Raw genomic sequence first — 14,408 nt, forward strand, 5'->3', positions numbered from 1 at the left:
ATTTCCTCGAATGCATAAATAATGACATACTAGTGTTAGCAAAAATGAGCTGGATTAACATGGGAGATTTTTAGTCAGCTCATCACATGATCTACCACACTAGAAATGGAAAGGGGAGGAAAAGCAGTCACACTCAGTTAAAAAGATCATTTCTAGATACATCTTGAAATGTTGAGAGCAACAGGATGGATATATTCACCAACACCAAAGCCAAAGAGGAGAATTAGAAGGTTTTTAACAACTTTTACTGTTGGATGTTGATTAAACATGCAGCTAAGATGCATTAATAATAATATGTCATGGGAATGCAAAAGTTGGAACAAGGAAGAAGGATCAGTAGTAAGAAAACATAGATTTTGTGACAGAAATGAAACTGGAGCTAGAATGACAGAATTTTGTACAATCAATAATTTATTCATTGCAAATACCATTTTTATTATTAATTATTTTTACTTTAAGTACCACACATTTATTGTCAGTTCAGAAGATAACAAGTATATATGGGCATTAGCTCTAGGGAAAGGCTTTCTCCTTGAGGAAAGGTTCTTGCCTGCTTTCAACAACTCAGCTTTGCTTGAAGACTCCCAAGTGACTTGGCATCAGTTTTCTTCAAGGTCTAGAAGATTACCAATGAAGGGATCCCAAGTCCTCTTCTTTCTTGGAGGTGAAAAGTTTCTCATCCCTCTCTAATTCTCTGTTCTGTCCTCTGTCTTTTCATCAGATTGGTGGTGGTGGTGATAGTTCACTTTATTTATCTGTCTTCATGATGACTTGGTTACTTGGCATGATCTTGTACTAAAGAACAGTCTGATTTTGCTTTAAGTATTATCGCATGATTTGAATGTTTGGTAGGTAGTACTCATTACTACAATCCATTGCAGTTATTTTTATTGTTAATGTTAAAATTTCTGTCCTTCCTTTTTTCTTTTTTTTTTTTTTTTACAAGTAAGAATTTCTTCAAGTTGTAGAATCATCTTTGAAAGGATTCCTGGTGGCACAGTGCATAATGTGTTGGGCTACTGATTGAAAGATTGGAGGTTTGAAAAAAGCCACTAGCGAGGAAGACCCTTAACGAGATAGATCAACACAGTGACTGCAGCAAAAGATTCAAGTGTGTGAGTGACGATGAGGATGGCGCAAGATAGGACAGCATTCAGTTCTGATGTTCATAGCATCGCTGTGAGTTACACTTGTTGGCACTTAACCACAATAGCACTCGTTGGGAGAAAGAAGGGGACAGTCTCCTCTCATGAATATTAACAGCCTCAGCATACCAATGGAGGTTTCTGAAGCTGTAAGGGAACCAGAATCAACTCTAGGGCAGTGACTTTGGGTTTTGATTTTAAAAAGCTTTGAAAGTACCAGTTGTTAAATGACACTCTCATATTTCTCACAGGGCATCCTCATCTCCCTTGCTCTAAGTAGTTCTTTTCTCTCAGAAGATTAAGGCCATGTGCCACAGCCTCAATTTACTATTTTCTTCATGCTTATCTCATAGAGTGTTAAGAAGATTAAACAATTAATAATTATAAAGCATTTGAAAGCATGCTTAGCACAAAAGTTAAGCTTTAAGAGTATCTGTTAAATAATTTTTGCCCTTGTCACTCACCTGCCTGTCTGTCAGTCATTCCGCCCTCCACCTTCCCTCCAGTCTCAGAGGGAAGTGCAGCTTTCTGTCCCAGGCTGCAGGATTGTGAGTTGACCATTTGCTCAGCACAAGGAACACATACTGCCTAATCCCACAGTAGATTAATTTCTTTGGGGACTCTTTCCACCGGAAAACTCCACTAGCAAAGTCTGTCAAGCTCTCCAAATACCATGTCATTCTGCAAACACAGCTTCCTAGCTCACTGACTTCAACTGTCCTATCAAGTTAACTAACCCTCTGTCCCATCCTTCCCTCCTCCCATGCCTTCTGCAGGCCTGAGGGCAAGGGCGGCTGCTCAGACTCTGGCTTCAGAGGTGTGCCATTCTGCTGGCTGGTTGCTTCTCACAGGTGTTCATTGTGCCAAAGGACTGGAATGCCTGCAAGCTTCTGGACATTCCTAGTTTTATTCTAAATGGCCTAAACAAGTTAAATTACAGGCAGCTAAAGGACAGAATTGGAGCCAAAGCAGGTAAAAATCTAGAAGGAAGGTGATGAAAGAGGGTTGCATCAAAGACTTCTCAGGGGTGTTTTAGGTCTACCAACTATCCTCCTTGACCTGTCTCAGAGGCTCCCTTACTCTTTCTGCTGTTTGCTCTGGAAGAGACTGGAATGTTGGGAAGTTTAGCTGTCCCGTCTCCTTGTGCAGGATAGAAAGATAAAAGAGGAGCACAGTAGGCTAGGGAAATGCTGGCCAAATTTTGAGACTAACTTATTCCCACCTTTATGTCCCCTGCTAACCCAAATCCCGACCCTCTCTCATGACCAGCTGCAGAAAGGAAAGAAAATCCTTTGGCTCTAAGATGACATCCAGAGAACCAAAGACCAGCCTCAAAAATGCCTACCCATCTGCCAAGAGGTCATCGCTCAACGAGGAGGAGGGGGAGGCAGAGGACTACTGTACCCCTGGAGCCTTTGAGCTGGAGCGTCTCTTCTGGAAGGGCAGTCCCCAGTACACCCACGTCAATGAGGTCTGGCCCAAGCTCTACATTGGCGATGAGTAAGTGCCTCTAGGCTCACCCAGGAGAATCCAGGTTCCCCTTATCCAGCTTCCACACTTCACTACTCTCTAGGACAGAGCTTTTGCTTTTTAGATTAAGTCTGTGCTGTGAACTCTATCAGTTACAACTGGTTTGTCTTCATGTTACACCAAACTCAGAAAAGGGGCTAAACAAGACAGAGATTTCTTTTTCTCTCTCATAAAAGAAGTCTAGAGGAGAGTGGGCTGGGGCTGGCATTGAAAATCACCAGGGACTCCAGTTGCTATGTTTCTGCTCTACTGTTGGGTGGCATTGGCTTCCTTCCTGAAAAGTTTGAGTGCTAGAGTTCTAGTCAGAACTATAGGAACCAGACAGCAGGAAGGGAAAGAGTAAAGGGACACTTTTCCAAAGGAAAATTCTACTCAACACTTTTATTGTCCCTAGCTGCAAGGGAGGCTGGAAATGCGGCCTTTAGCTAGCAATAATAATGCCAAAAAGAAAAACGATTCTTAGTTTGGTGACTGAGGAACACATCAGTCTAGATGTTGGAATGTACTGTAGGCCTAGCAGAGATGAGGTCCCATTCCCGTAGATTTTTTTAATGTGTACAAAGCCTTTTTAAAAATTATCATTTACAAAGTTTGAATATATTGTTTTTCACAAACACTCTAGATTTTTATACCCATCATTTCCCACTTCTCAGACAACTGGGAAATGTCCACTGTAAATAATAATAATGGCTGTCATTTACCAAACACTATGCTAAGTAGTGCGTCAGAGCTCTGGTGGCTTCATGGTAAGGAATTGCGCTGCCAACCCAAATGTACCTGGTTTGAATCCACCAGCTGTTCCATAGGAGAAAGATGGACAATCTCCTTATGTGTGATTTACTTCCTCTGAAAACGGCTGAAGGGTCAATTATGAGTTAGTCCCAGCTGGATAGTACACAACAGCAGCGTGCTAAGTACTGTTGAACTAGGCATTGCCCTAAGCATTTTGAATGTAATAGCTCACACTTATTCTCCAACAGCCCAGTGGAAGGAGTCGTGCAATCACTTGTATTATAAAGACAAAGAAATGAAGGTCGTTGTCATGGACGAAGTGTTGCCAGGGTGCTCAACAGAAGTGAGGATGGTGACAGTTTGTCTCACATATTTTGGGCATGTTGTCAGTAGGGAAGAGCCCTCAGAAAAGGAGAGGAAGCCCCTCAAGGAGATGGACTGACACACTGAGTGCAACGATGAACTTGTAAGCACAATGGATATTGTGAGGATGGTGTAGGGTTTCAATCTGTCGTGCACAGGGTTGTTATGAGTTGATAGCACCTAATAACAACATGAAAAGTAACTGACCAAATTGGTCCTGTGGACCAATAGATGACAGAGAGCTTAGATTTCAAATGCAGCTCAGTCCAAGCCAGAGGCCTTTGTCCTACCACCACTTCTATTCCCCTCTCCTTCCCCCAGGACTTTCTGCTCCATCCATCTCTCCAACAAAAACCTTCAGACCCCTGAATATGTGATTTTAAATTATCTTGCTGATTACAATTAGATCTTTGTGCAGCAAGAGGAAAATCCAGGACTGAATTTGTATTTCTCATACATTTTTAAACTTTTGGAAATTACAAAAATTAACATGCACTTTTATACCAAATTAAACTAAATGGAGTATAAAAGCAAATGGAATGAACTCATTGTCCTCTCTCAATTCTACCACTGAACAACCAATATTAAATTTACATGCACACGTGTAATTCTTTAATGTATGTGTATGGCTTTTCATTTCTTTTAAATAAATTTTTTTAATTATTATTAAATTTTATTAGTTTCAATGAACATTCACAGGGATTCTGGGCTTTTACTCCTTCATTGCCGCACCATTCTCTCCACCCTCCTCCCCAGTTTGTTCTTCTTCCCCGCCATCCGAATGTCTGTTTTAATTGTCCAATTGCCACAGTGCTTGTCAAAGTCAGTTCTGATTAATCTCCTTTGTCGGTGTGTCCTTTGCCATTCCCTAAATTTTTAACATCAACAACCTCCCCATACTATTTTTAAAAACATCCAACCAGATAACTCATTGTTGTCGAGTCAGAACGGACTCATGGCTGATCCTTCAACAGATTTCAGGAGCTGTAAACCGCACAGGAGGTGATTGCTTACCTTCCTCCCACAGAACAGTTGGTGGACGTGAACCAGCAGAGAAGTGTAGCCTTTGGGTTAACAGTACAAGTCCTTGCAGACTACATATCAGAGTTCCTTAACCCAATAATGTTATATATTTTGCATTTTTAATATTCCATAGAATAGTTACTTATTCCACTATTTCGCTAGTCATTTCCCACTTGCTAATATTAGAGAAAACTACATGACATACTTTGGACATATTGCAAGGAGGGACCAGTCCTTGGAGAGGGACGTCATGCTTGGGAGGGTGGAGGGACGGCACAGGAGAGGAAGACCCTTGATGAGATGGATTGATTTAGTGACTGTGTAATGGGAGTAGGAGTGTCGGAGACAGTGGGATTGGCACAGGATAGAGCAAGGTTTAGGGTCGCTATGAGTCGCAGGGAACTTGATAGCACATAACAACAACAACAACATGACAGATATTTAGGAATTCTCTGTACTATTTATTTTAGTAATAGCTTGCTGATACACCATACAATTTAGGGAGCTCTGGCGGCCTAGTGGCAAGAAGCTGAGCTGCAGTCCCAAAGGTTCGCAGTTCAAGGCCGTCAGCTGTTCTGTGGTAGAGGGGTGGGCAATCTCCTCTTATGTGATTACTGCCTCTGAAAACCTGCCAGAGGGTCTGCTATCGGTCAGTTCTGACTCCATGGCACACAATTTACTGGGTTCTAGAAGGACATCATGCTTGGAAGGATAGAGAGTCAGTGCAGGAGAGGATGACTTAGGTGTATCAGAGACGATGAAATTAACTCAAGATAATAGGGCAGGGATTTGGAACTCATAGGGTCTCTATATGAGCCATAGTCAAATAGATGGCACAGAACAACAATAACAGTATATTCAGAGCTGCAAAACTATAAACTCTGACTATAACCTCATAAAGAAGTCCTATACCCACTGACAAGTCAGTTCTAATTTCCCTTCAGTCACTAGCTTGTTTGTTCTAGACATTTCACGTATGGATTCACACAATATACAGCCTTCTGGGCCTGTATTCTTTCACTTAGCATATGTTTTCGAGGCTCACCTAAGTTGAAATTCCTTTTAGTGTCAAATGTATGATCCTGGATAAGTAAGTGTATCTCTCTTTACCTTATATGGTAATGATAACAGGATTTATATCACAGAATGAAGACACAATGAATGGAAACAAAGAGTGTACTTAGAGTAGTATCTGGCACATAATTAATGAAATGCTCATCATGTGCTTGGTACTACCACAGACCAAGAAAGAGCCACAGATGAGTTACATCCCAAGCTGACCTTGAGAAGATGGGTAGGATTTCAACAGAATTCCAGGAATAGGAATAGGATAAGAAAAGACATGGGCATGAGAATAAATACAGTAATTTATTTTGAACATCGGGGTGAATGTGGTAGAAAGTACACTTTCTAAAAATCTAACGTAGACCCACATTCTACCACTGTGTAGTCAACTTAGTTGTGCTGCGACAGAACATGGTTCCAACATCCAGGGGCCTATAACTTAATGATTCATCTCTCTGTCTTTTTTTTTTTTTTTAAACTTTTAACACTATTCAATTAACATGGTTTTTTTTCTTTCTATAATTATATTTTATTAATTTTCATAAACATTTACAGAGATTTTGGGTTTCCATTCATTCACCGCTGCACCATTCTCTCTACCCTCCTCCCAGTTTGTTCTTGTCCAAATGCCACAGTGCTTGTCAAAGCCAGTTCTGATTAATCTTCTTTGTCAGTGTGTCCTTTGCCATTCCCTATCACTCCTCCCTGAGAGAGACTTCACCCTCATCTCTCTGTCTTGTGTTATATGAACATGATGGGCCAGTTTCTGGATCTAGGCTGATAAGCAGCTCCTTTCAGGGATATTGACAGTTTTGTTGGCAGAAAATAAAAACCACAAGTCAGTTAAGAAATTACTGATGTGAGCTCTGCTGGGTCTGTTGGGAATTACTCTTAATCCAAAGGCCATACCTCTGTGGTGGCCTGAATCCCCCAGGGTCTGCAGAAGACAGATGTACAGTCTCCTCCCATGCTGTTTATTTACATTCTTGGAAACCCAGGGGATGGTCAGCTGTGAGCTGTTTCTGACTCAATGGCAACGAGGTGAAGAGGGATCATTTTTTTGCCTGCTGCTGTATAGATTTACTTTGTCGTTATTATTGTGTGCCGTTGCATTGACCATGACTCAGAGGCAGTGTGCTGTTAGGTGCTGTCTGTTTGGTTCTGACTCATAGTGGCCCTTCATGTAAGAGAAGAAACACTGGCTGGTCAGGCACCCTACTCAGTCCTTCACTTGTTTAAGCCCATGGTTGCCACCATGTATTGACTCATCTTGCTGAGAGTCTTCCTCTTTTTAGCTGACCCTCTATGTTACCAAACAGAGTTCCTTTTCCAGGAAATGGGCCCCCCCTAAGAGCATGCCTGAAGTACACCAGACAAGTGTCACCCTCTGCCCCGTAAGGAGCACTCTGCCTGTACTTCCAGAACAGACTTGTTTGTTCTCCTGGCAGCCCAGGTTTTCAACTGTCCTGGCTGACTGAAGTAAAGCAACTGGATATGACACACGTTCAATATTGTTTCCTTCAAGAATTAACTCATCTTTCTGGGTTTATGATACTGGACAAGTAACACCCGGCCTCGTCTGAACCCTATGGATGCATTTTCCAATAGTCTCCACAACATTATAATTTAAAAGAATCACTTCTTTACTTATGGTTTCAGTTATTCATTGTCCAACTTTCACTTGAAAAGTTGTTCCTGTTGTGTGTCGTTGAGTCAGAACTGACTCATAGCTGACCCTCCAGTGGATTTTCAGAGGCACTTTAATTGCCTGGGAGGAGATGCCCATCTGTGTCCCGTGAAGGTTGATCCAAACCTTTGGGATTTCAGTGCAGCTTCTTACCACTAGGCCACCAGAGGCATAAGAGGCAAATAAAAACATCATGGCTTGGCTCAGGTGTACCTTAGTCCTTGAAGTGATAGCTTTGCTTTTTAACTCTAAAATGGTGCAAAGAAGTACTTGATTGTAGATTTCCCTGAAGCATATGCCATTTGACGTGATCAATTTGCTCAAAGCAATAGTCATCTAATTTCTTGACAACTGCTTCCATGGGTATTGCTTGTGGGGCCAAGTAAAATTAAAATTGTGACAACTTCAATCTTTTCTCCATTTATCACGATGTTGATTTTGGTTCAGTTCAAGGATTTTTGTTTTGTTTATGGTTGAGGTATAAGGCATACTGAAGACTATAGAGTTTTATTTTCATCAGTAAGTACTTCAAGTCTTCTTCACTTTCAGCAAGTAAGATTGTCATCTGCATATTATAGGTTGCATATTACATATTATTTTGTAGATAACAAAAGTAACACCCAAATGTAAATGTTACTATTTTTCATTAATTACTGTTACTTGAGTGGTCAAGAGTGTGTCAGAGATTCTGAGGATGGCATAGATAGGACAGGGTTCAGATCTGTTCATAGGGTCGTTATGAGCTGTACTCGACACACCTTACAACAAGAAGTCTGGGAAGGTGAGTCAGGGAGAGCTTATGGAAGTTTGGAGGGCTGAGTAGGGGACTTTCAGGGAACCGCTGAGAGTATCTTGGGCAGAATAGATATGTTCTGGCCAAATGAATTCCTAACAGTAGGGTTGATGCAATAAGACATTCTTGTCTACTTGACATTTGATCATAAACTTGCATCTTTCACTTAAGGAAATGTCAATGCTTTTAAACTCATTCCAACTCTGCCTAATCTAATCCCATAAAGAATGACACACAGAGTCAAAACCAGCTCTGTGCCAGGGGTGCATTACTTATATGCCCAGCTGGAAGAGGAGCCTAAAGTCCATTTAGCCCAATATTGGCCCTGACATCTGCTCACCTCCCATCTAACAAGGTCAGGGTGACTCAAATGTTTACTGACATGGCAATTAATTCATCTGCCAATGCAATCCGTGGAGGTTATATCCCAACTGGGAACAGTCCAGGTTGCCTTTGTTTCCTGGTCTTATTAAAGAATTTACTAGCTATAAAAGCTCTGAACTGGTTCCATATTCACATTTTATTAATCTATAAATTTATTACATCTTTTAAAACCCACCAAGTCTTGATTCCATAGTCGGACAACTCTTAGATCGTTTCCATCATCTTTTTGGTTTCTTTTTTAGACATGGCCATCAAACCCAGAATTTTTAAACATCTTTCTTTGAGCTGTCATGGCTTGCTGAGTTAAAGCAGTTGGTTTTTTTTATAAGTTCACTGTCATTTCCTTCAAGAATTAACTCTTCTTTCTTTGCTTGTGAGACTGAAAAAATAAGATCTAGTCTCATTGAAACACTACGGAGGTTTTCTCCGCCCCCACCCCCCAAAAATTCTGGATTTCAACAAGAGACCCACTGTCCTGAATAACAGCATTGATGAGGAAGAGAGTGTACACAGACCTCATCTAGTAATGATAGCCCAGTGTAAACCTCCTTAATCACGCTCCGTGTGTGACTACAGGTAGTGTGAACTCTCTGTGGTCAGTTCTTCTCCATTTCCTCACCACAACGCAAAGCCTCTTTCTTTTTGAGGAGATGGAGTACACTGGTGACACTGAAGTCCTTCTGAAGTCCTCTGGATCACTTCATAGTAACTGCAACCCCATCAGAGCATCATAGGCATATCCGCGAATGTTAGCAGTCTGGTTGCTGAGAAGTTTCTTCACTCTAACAGTACAAGTGGCAAAGAGCACAGAACTGCCGTTTCACTCAGATTGGCAGGCATGGGGGTACTAGCTTCTGAGTTCCAATGTCACCAGAAGAATCCCCATTAAGAACATCATCAGCCTGAAGCTGGTTCCAGTGAGGTCAGATAAGCCCCCTTCTATGCTCCACATCTTCTCCTAATGATTCCTACACCCATGGTCCCTTCCACATCTATCACTACTCGATAACTCTGTTCAAGAATTCTTTACAATGAACACATAGAATTCAACAGACAATACTTGCATTTATTAGGGGCAGATTACATTTCAGGAATAAAACACTCAGGCTATGATTCACTTCTTAGGTGGCTTACAGATAGACCTCTCTCTGACCCTCAGTTTCCCAGACATGGTTCATGTATTACAAAGCTCCTTTGTTGTTGTTGTTATGTGCCATTGAGTCACTTGCAACTCATAGCGACCCTATGTACAACAGCCCTAAACTCTGCTCTGTCCTGTGCCAATCACACTGTCTCTGACACTCCCATCCTGATTACACAGTCACTGAATCAATCCACCTCATAGAGGGCCTTCCCCTCCTGCGCTGTCCCTCCACCCTTCCAAGCATGATATCCTTCTCCAAGGACCCGTCTATCCTTACAACATGTCCAAAGTATGTCAGACGGAGCCTCAGAATCCTTGCCTCCCAGGAGCCACGCTGTTTAACCCCTTCCAGGATGAATCTGTTTGTTTTCCTAGCAGTCCATGGTACTCTCAATACTCTTCTCCAGCACCACAGCTCAAAGGCATTAATTCTCCTTCTATCCTCCTTGGTCATTGTCCAACGCTGATGCACAAGTGACTGCAAAGGCCATGGCCTGTATCAGACGCATCTTAGTCTCCAGAGAGACACCATTGCTCTTCAGTACTTTGGAGAGGTCCCTAACAGCAGACTTTTCCATGGCAATGCGCCTTTTAATTTTCTGGATACTGGTGCCAAGAGTGTTGACTATGGAGCCAAGCAAACTAAAGCTGTGAACAATCTCAATCTCTTCACCATTCATCCTGACGCTTCCAATTGGCCCAGTGGTGAGAATCTTTGTCTTCTTGACATTGAGCCTCAGTCCATATTGGAGGCTGCAGTCCTTGACCCTCTGCAGCAAGCACTTCAGGTCCTCCTCAGTTTCAGCAAGCATGGTTGTGTCATCTGCATAATGCAGACTGTGCCACATCCACACAGTAAGCCTGAATCTGAAGGCGCGTGGCTCTACGGAGTTGACAGACCTGGCTCAGCTCAGTTCCATGCTGGCCTCTGGTTCTCTGCTACCTCTACTTTTCCTGCTGCCACTGCTGCTGGACTACCCTCTAATCGGCCATGTCTTGGTCTTACTCCATTTTCCAGTCTCACTCACCTCACACAGAAATCTCAAGCCCAAAGGGTGCCGGTTCTCTCTGTTTCTTTCTTGATGCCAGAGATTCCTGTTTGCTGTTTTTGGAGCCCACTCACCTTAAACCTGGATGACAAAACTGACCAATCCCTATGTCAGAGTTCTATTTATCATAGTCCTGGTGGCCTAGTGGTAAGAAGCTGAACTGCAATGCCAAAGGCACAAAGTTCTAATCCATCCACTGCTCTGAGGAAGAAGGCTGGGCAATCTTCTCTTCTGTGATTAAACAGCCTCTAAAAAACCTGCCAGAGGGTCAGCTATGGGTGGGTTCCAACTCCATGGTGAACAAACAAAACAAAATCCTGTACTATTTGCATAGTGGTGAAAGTCAATGTCAATGTCATCATGTCAATCCCCACGTATTGTGACCCCAAGTGTGTAAAGAAGAATTGTATCCCATAAGGTTTCCCTCGGGAAGTCATTCTCCAGGTCTTTCCTGGAAGGCACCTCTGGTAGGATTTGAACTGATGTCCTTTTAGTGAGTACATTTTAATGACAGAGACTCCTGTCCACAATTTGGCAGGGGGTCTGAATTTGCTGTGAGTGGGATTTGTAGGATCAGCAGGAAGCAGAGCACTCAGTCCACATGGCTACTAATGAGGCTTGGCCTTTGGCAAAGCATCGTATTGTTCTAGGACTCAATTCCCTTATTTGTAAAATAAAGAGATGATTTCAAAGGTGCCTTCCAGCGCCAACATAAAACTCTTTAAGAAATATCCTATTAAATAAATTAGGCTTTATTAGGTTCAAGCACATACTTGTTTTATTACTTTTAAGTCATTCAAATTAGATTTAAATTAGGTTAACCAAGTATTGCCCTCCAGAGAGCAGACACTAGCATCAGTGATGAGATAAGAATGATTCATGGTCTCTTATCAATCAGCAGTTCCTAAATGGGTACTTCAAAAGTGCTTGACAATGCTTGAAAGCACTACATTTCTGTAATTGAAATATTCTCCCTCTAATCTCATTCACATCTTTCATTTGCTTAGCAAAATTCTTTTTCTTTCTTTTCCCCCCTACAGTCAGCAGGAGGGGAAATAGCTACTATCAAAGCCATGGCAAATTCCTAGGCAGAGCAGCCTCCCAGGGTTGGCTGAGACAGTTAATTGAGAACTCTTCCTGCTCTCTCCACATAGAGGGCATTGTATGCGCCCAGGCCAAGTGTTGTCTGTGGCTTGAACGGTAAGGGCCACAAGCATCTGCCCATTTTCATGACATCAGTAGTTGTTTCCAAAGAGTCAGAGGTTTGAGTTTGCTGGAATCTCTTCTGGAGGAGCAAACAGATCTGTCCCAGAGAAGGTGAAACCAAGCTCACTGGAGGCAAGGATTTTGAAGCTCCATCTCATTTCCTTTGGGCACATGGCCAGGAGAGACCAGTCCTTGGAAAAGGACATCATGCTCAGAAGAGTGGAGGAACAGTGTAGGAGAGATGACCCGGGATGAGACAGATTGATACAGTAACTGGGGTTATAGGGATAAGTGTCATTGACAGTGAGATTGACTCAGGACAGGGCAGGGTTCAGAGCTGTTGTGCATAGGGTTGTTATGAGTTGCAGTCAACTCGACAGCACTTAACAACAACAACTTCTGGAGGAAGATGGGGCAGTTTCTTCCTGTAAGGATTTGTAGCCCTGTAAACTGATGGAGGGTGTCACAAGTCAGAATTGACACGAGAGTGAGGGGTGTGTGTGTGTGTGTGTGTGTGTGATTGTCTCCTACATCTGGCTTTTGGGATCATAAGCAGTCACTTGGTCTTCCCCAAATTCTCCCAAGTGTTGGTAGACAGCCCACACTGGCTGAGCTGAAGTTTTTGGACAAGAAGGGGCTACAGTCTCTTGGTGTGTGTAGTCAGGGACAGGTATCTCCAGGCCTGGTGTTCCTGTGAGGTGAAGGCAAGCAAGCTGACATGGTTCCTGGGGGAGGCAAGCCTTTTGTTGTGCATGTACTGATAAACCCAACCAACAAAAAGAAGGGAAGTATTTGGTCTCAAGATGTCAGAAAGTTTGGACTTGATCTGTTTTCTCAGGGTGTGGTTTGGCCCTGTGTTGTGTTGTAGGTGTGGCTGAGTCCTGACTTTGACTTAGAGCAACTTTATGTATATAGCACAATAGAATGAACCCCTGCTCGACCCTGCACCATCCACCCCTTCTCTGTTGGGTTTAACTCCATTAATGCAGTCACTGTGTCAGTCCATCTTATTGAGGGACTTCTTTCCTTTTCTTTTTTCCCCCTCTGACTTCTACCTTTCCAAGCACAATGTCCTCCAGCTATTGACCCCTCCTAATAACATGCCCAAAATATGTGAGGCAGTGTCTTACCATCCTTGCTTCTAAGTGTCTGTACTTCTTCCAAGATAGATTTGTTTGTTCTTTTGTCAGTTCATGGTATATTCCACACAATACCATTTAAAAAATACAATTCAAAAGTATCAATTCTTTTTTCAGTCTTTGTTATCTATTGTCCAACTTTCACATATCTATGAAGTAATGGAAAATATCATAGTTTGGTTCAGATACACCTTAGTCTTTAAGGTGATATCCTTGTTCTTTAGCACTTATAGACGTCCTTTGTAGATTTGCCTGCCTAATACAATACATAATCTGAATTCTTGACTGCTGCTTCCATGGGTGTTGATCATGAATCTGAATAAAAGAAAATCCTTGACAATCTTTTTTCTACTTACCATGATACTATTTATTGGTCAAATTGTCAGGATTTTAATGTCCTTTATTTACGTGTAATCCTACTGAAGAATGGATTAATTTTTTGAGCTTCATTAGTAAGTGCTTCAAGCTTTAATTAATAAGTGCTTCAAGTCTTTGAGTTTCATTAATAAGTGCTTCAAATTAATTGTCATTTTCTGCAAGAAAGATTATGTCATCTGCACAGTGCAGTTGTTGTCTTCCTGTAATCCTGATGGTCATATGCTGTGTTGTGCACCACCTGGTTGGAACTGACTCATAGCTGATATTCCAGTGGGTGTTTAGAGGCAATAAATTGCAGGGGAGGAAATTTGCCCATCTTTCTCTAATGAGCAGATGGTGGATTCGGACTAGATGAAGTAAAGACACAGCCAAGATAAACAATTTAACATGCTGAAAGAATTAGAAAAACTAGACTCTGGACCTCCAAGCTTCAAGGCTGATTCAGACACAACTGGGCAGTGGGCAGAGACAAGGTGGCCTGAGAAAGAAGCCCGAGACCCTGGTCTGACCCCAGCCTTTTTTAACTGACAGCAGCTTCAAATGAGGGTTGAAGACAATATAAATCACTTCCTTTCATTCCCAAAGATTCTGTTAAGCATTGTCTGGGGACTCTTGCTTTGAGAACTGCTGGGGAAGAGGATGACAGATAAGTCTAGAAAACATGAGACACTGAATGGGAGTTAAAGGCAGCAGAAGCAGAGCCAGTGCCAGTGAGAAACAAGGTATAGCATAATAGTCTATGTGTTTCCTACTGCCAAGGGGGCCCTTTA

At 42.2% G+C, this 14,408-nt stretch overlaps 1 protein-coding gene across 1 annotated transcript in view; it reads left to right on the forward strand.

The window, feature by feature from the left end:
- Positions 1–2,448: 2,448 nt before the first annotated feature.
- The window catches only part of DUPD1 (dual specificity phosphatase and pro isomerase domain containing 1), a 54,551-nt gene continuing 42,591 nt past the window's right edge, over positions 2,449–14,408 (forward strand). Inside the window, exon 1 of the mRNA XM_006887563.1 lies at positions 2,449–2,645. Coding sequence (XP_006887625.1) covers positions 2,449–2,645 — 197 coding nt within the window. The remainder of the gene's footprint in view (positions 2,646–14,408) is intronic.

This window comes from Elephantulus edwardii, unplaced genomic scaffold (assembly GCF_000299155.1).
Source record: "Elephantulus edwardii isolate Elephantulus edwardi_28Jun2011 unplaced genomic scaffold, EleEdw1.0 scaffold00058, whole genome shotgun sequence".
Lineage (NCBI taxonomy): Eukaryota > Metazoa > Chordata > Mammalia > Macroscelidea > Macroscelididae > Elephantulus > Elephantulus edwardii.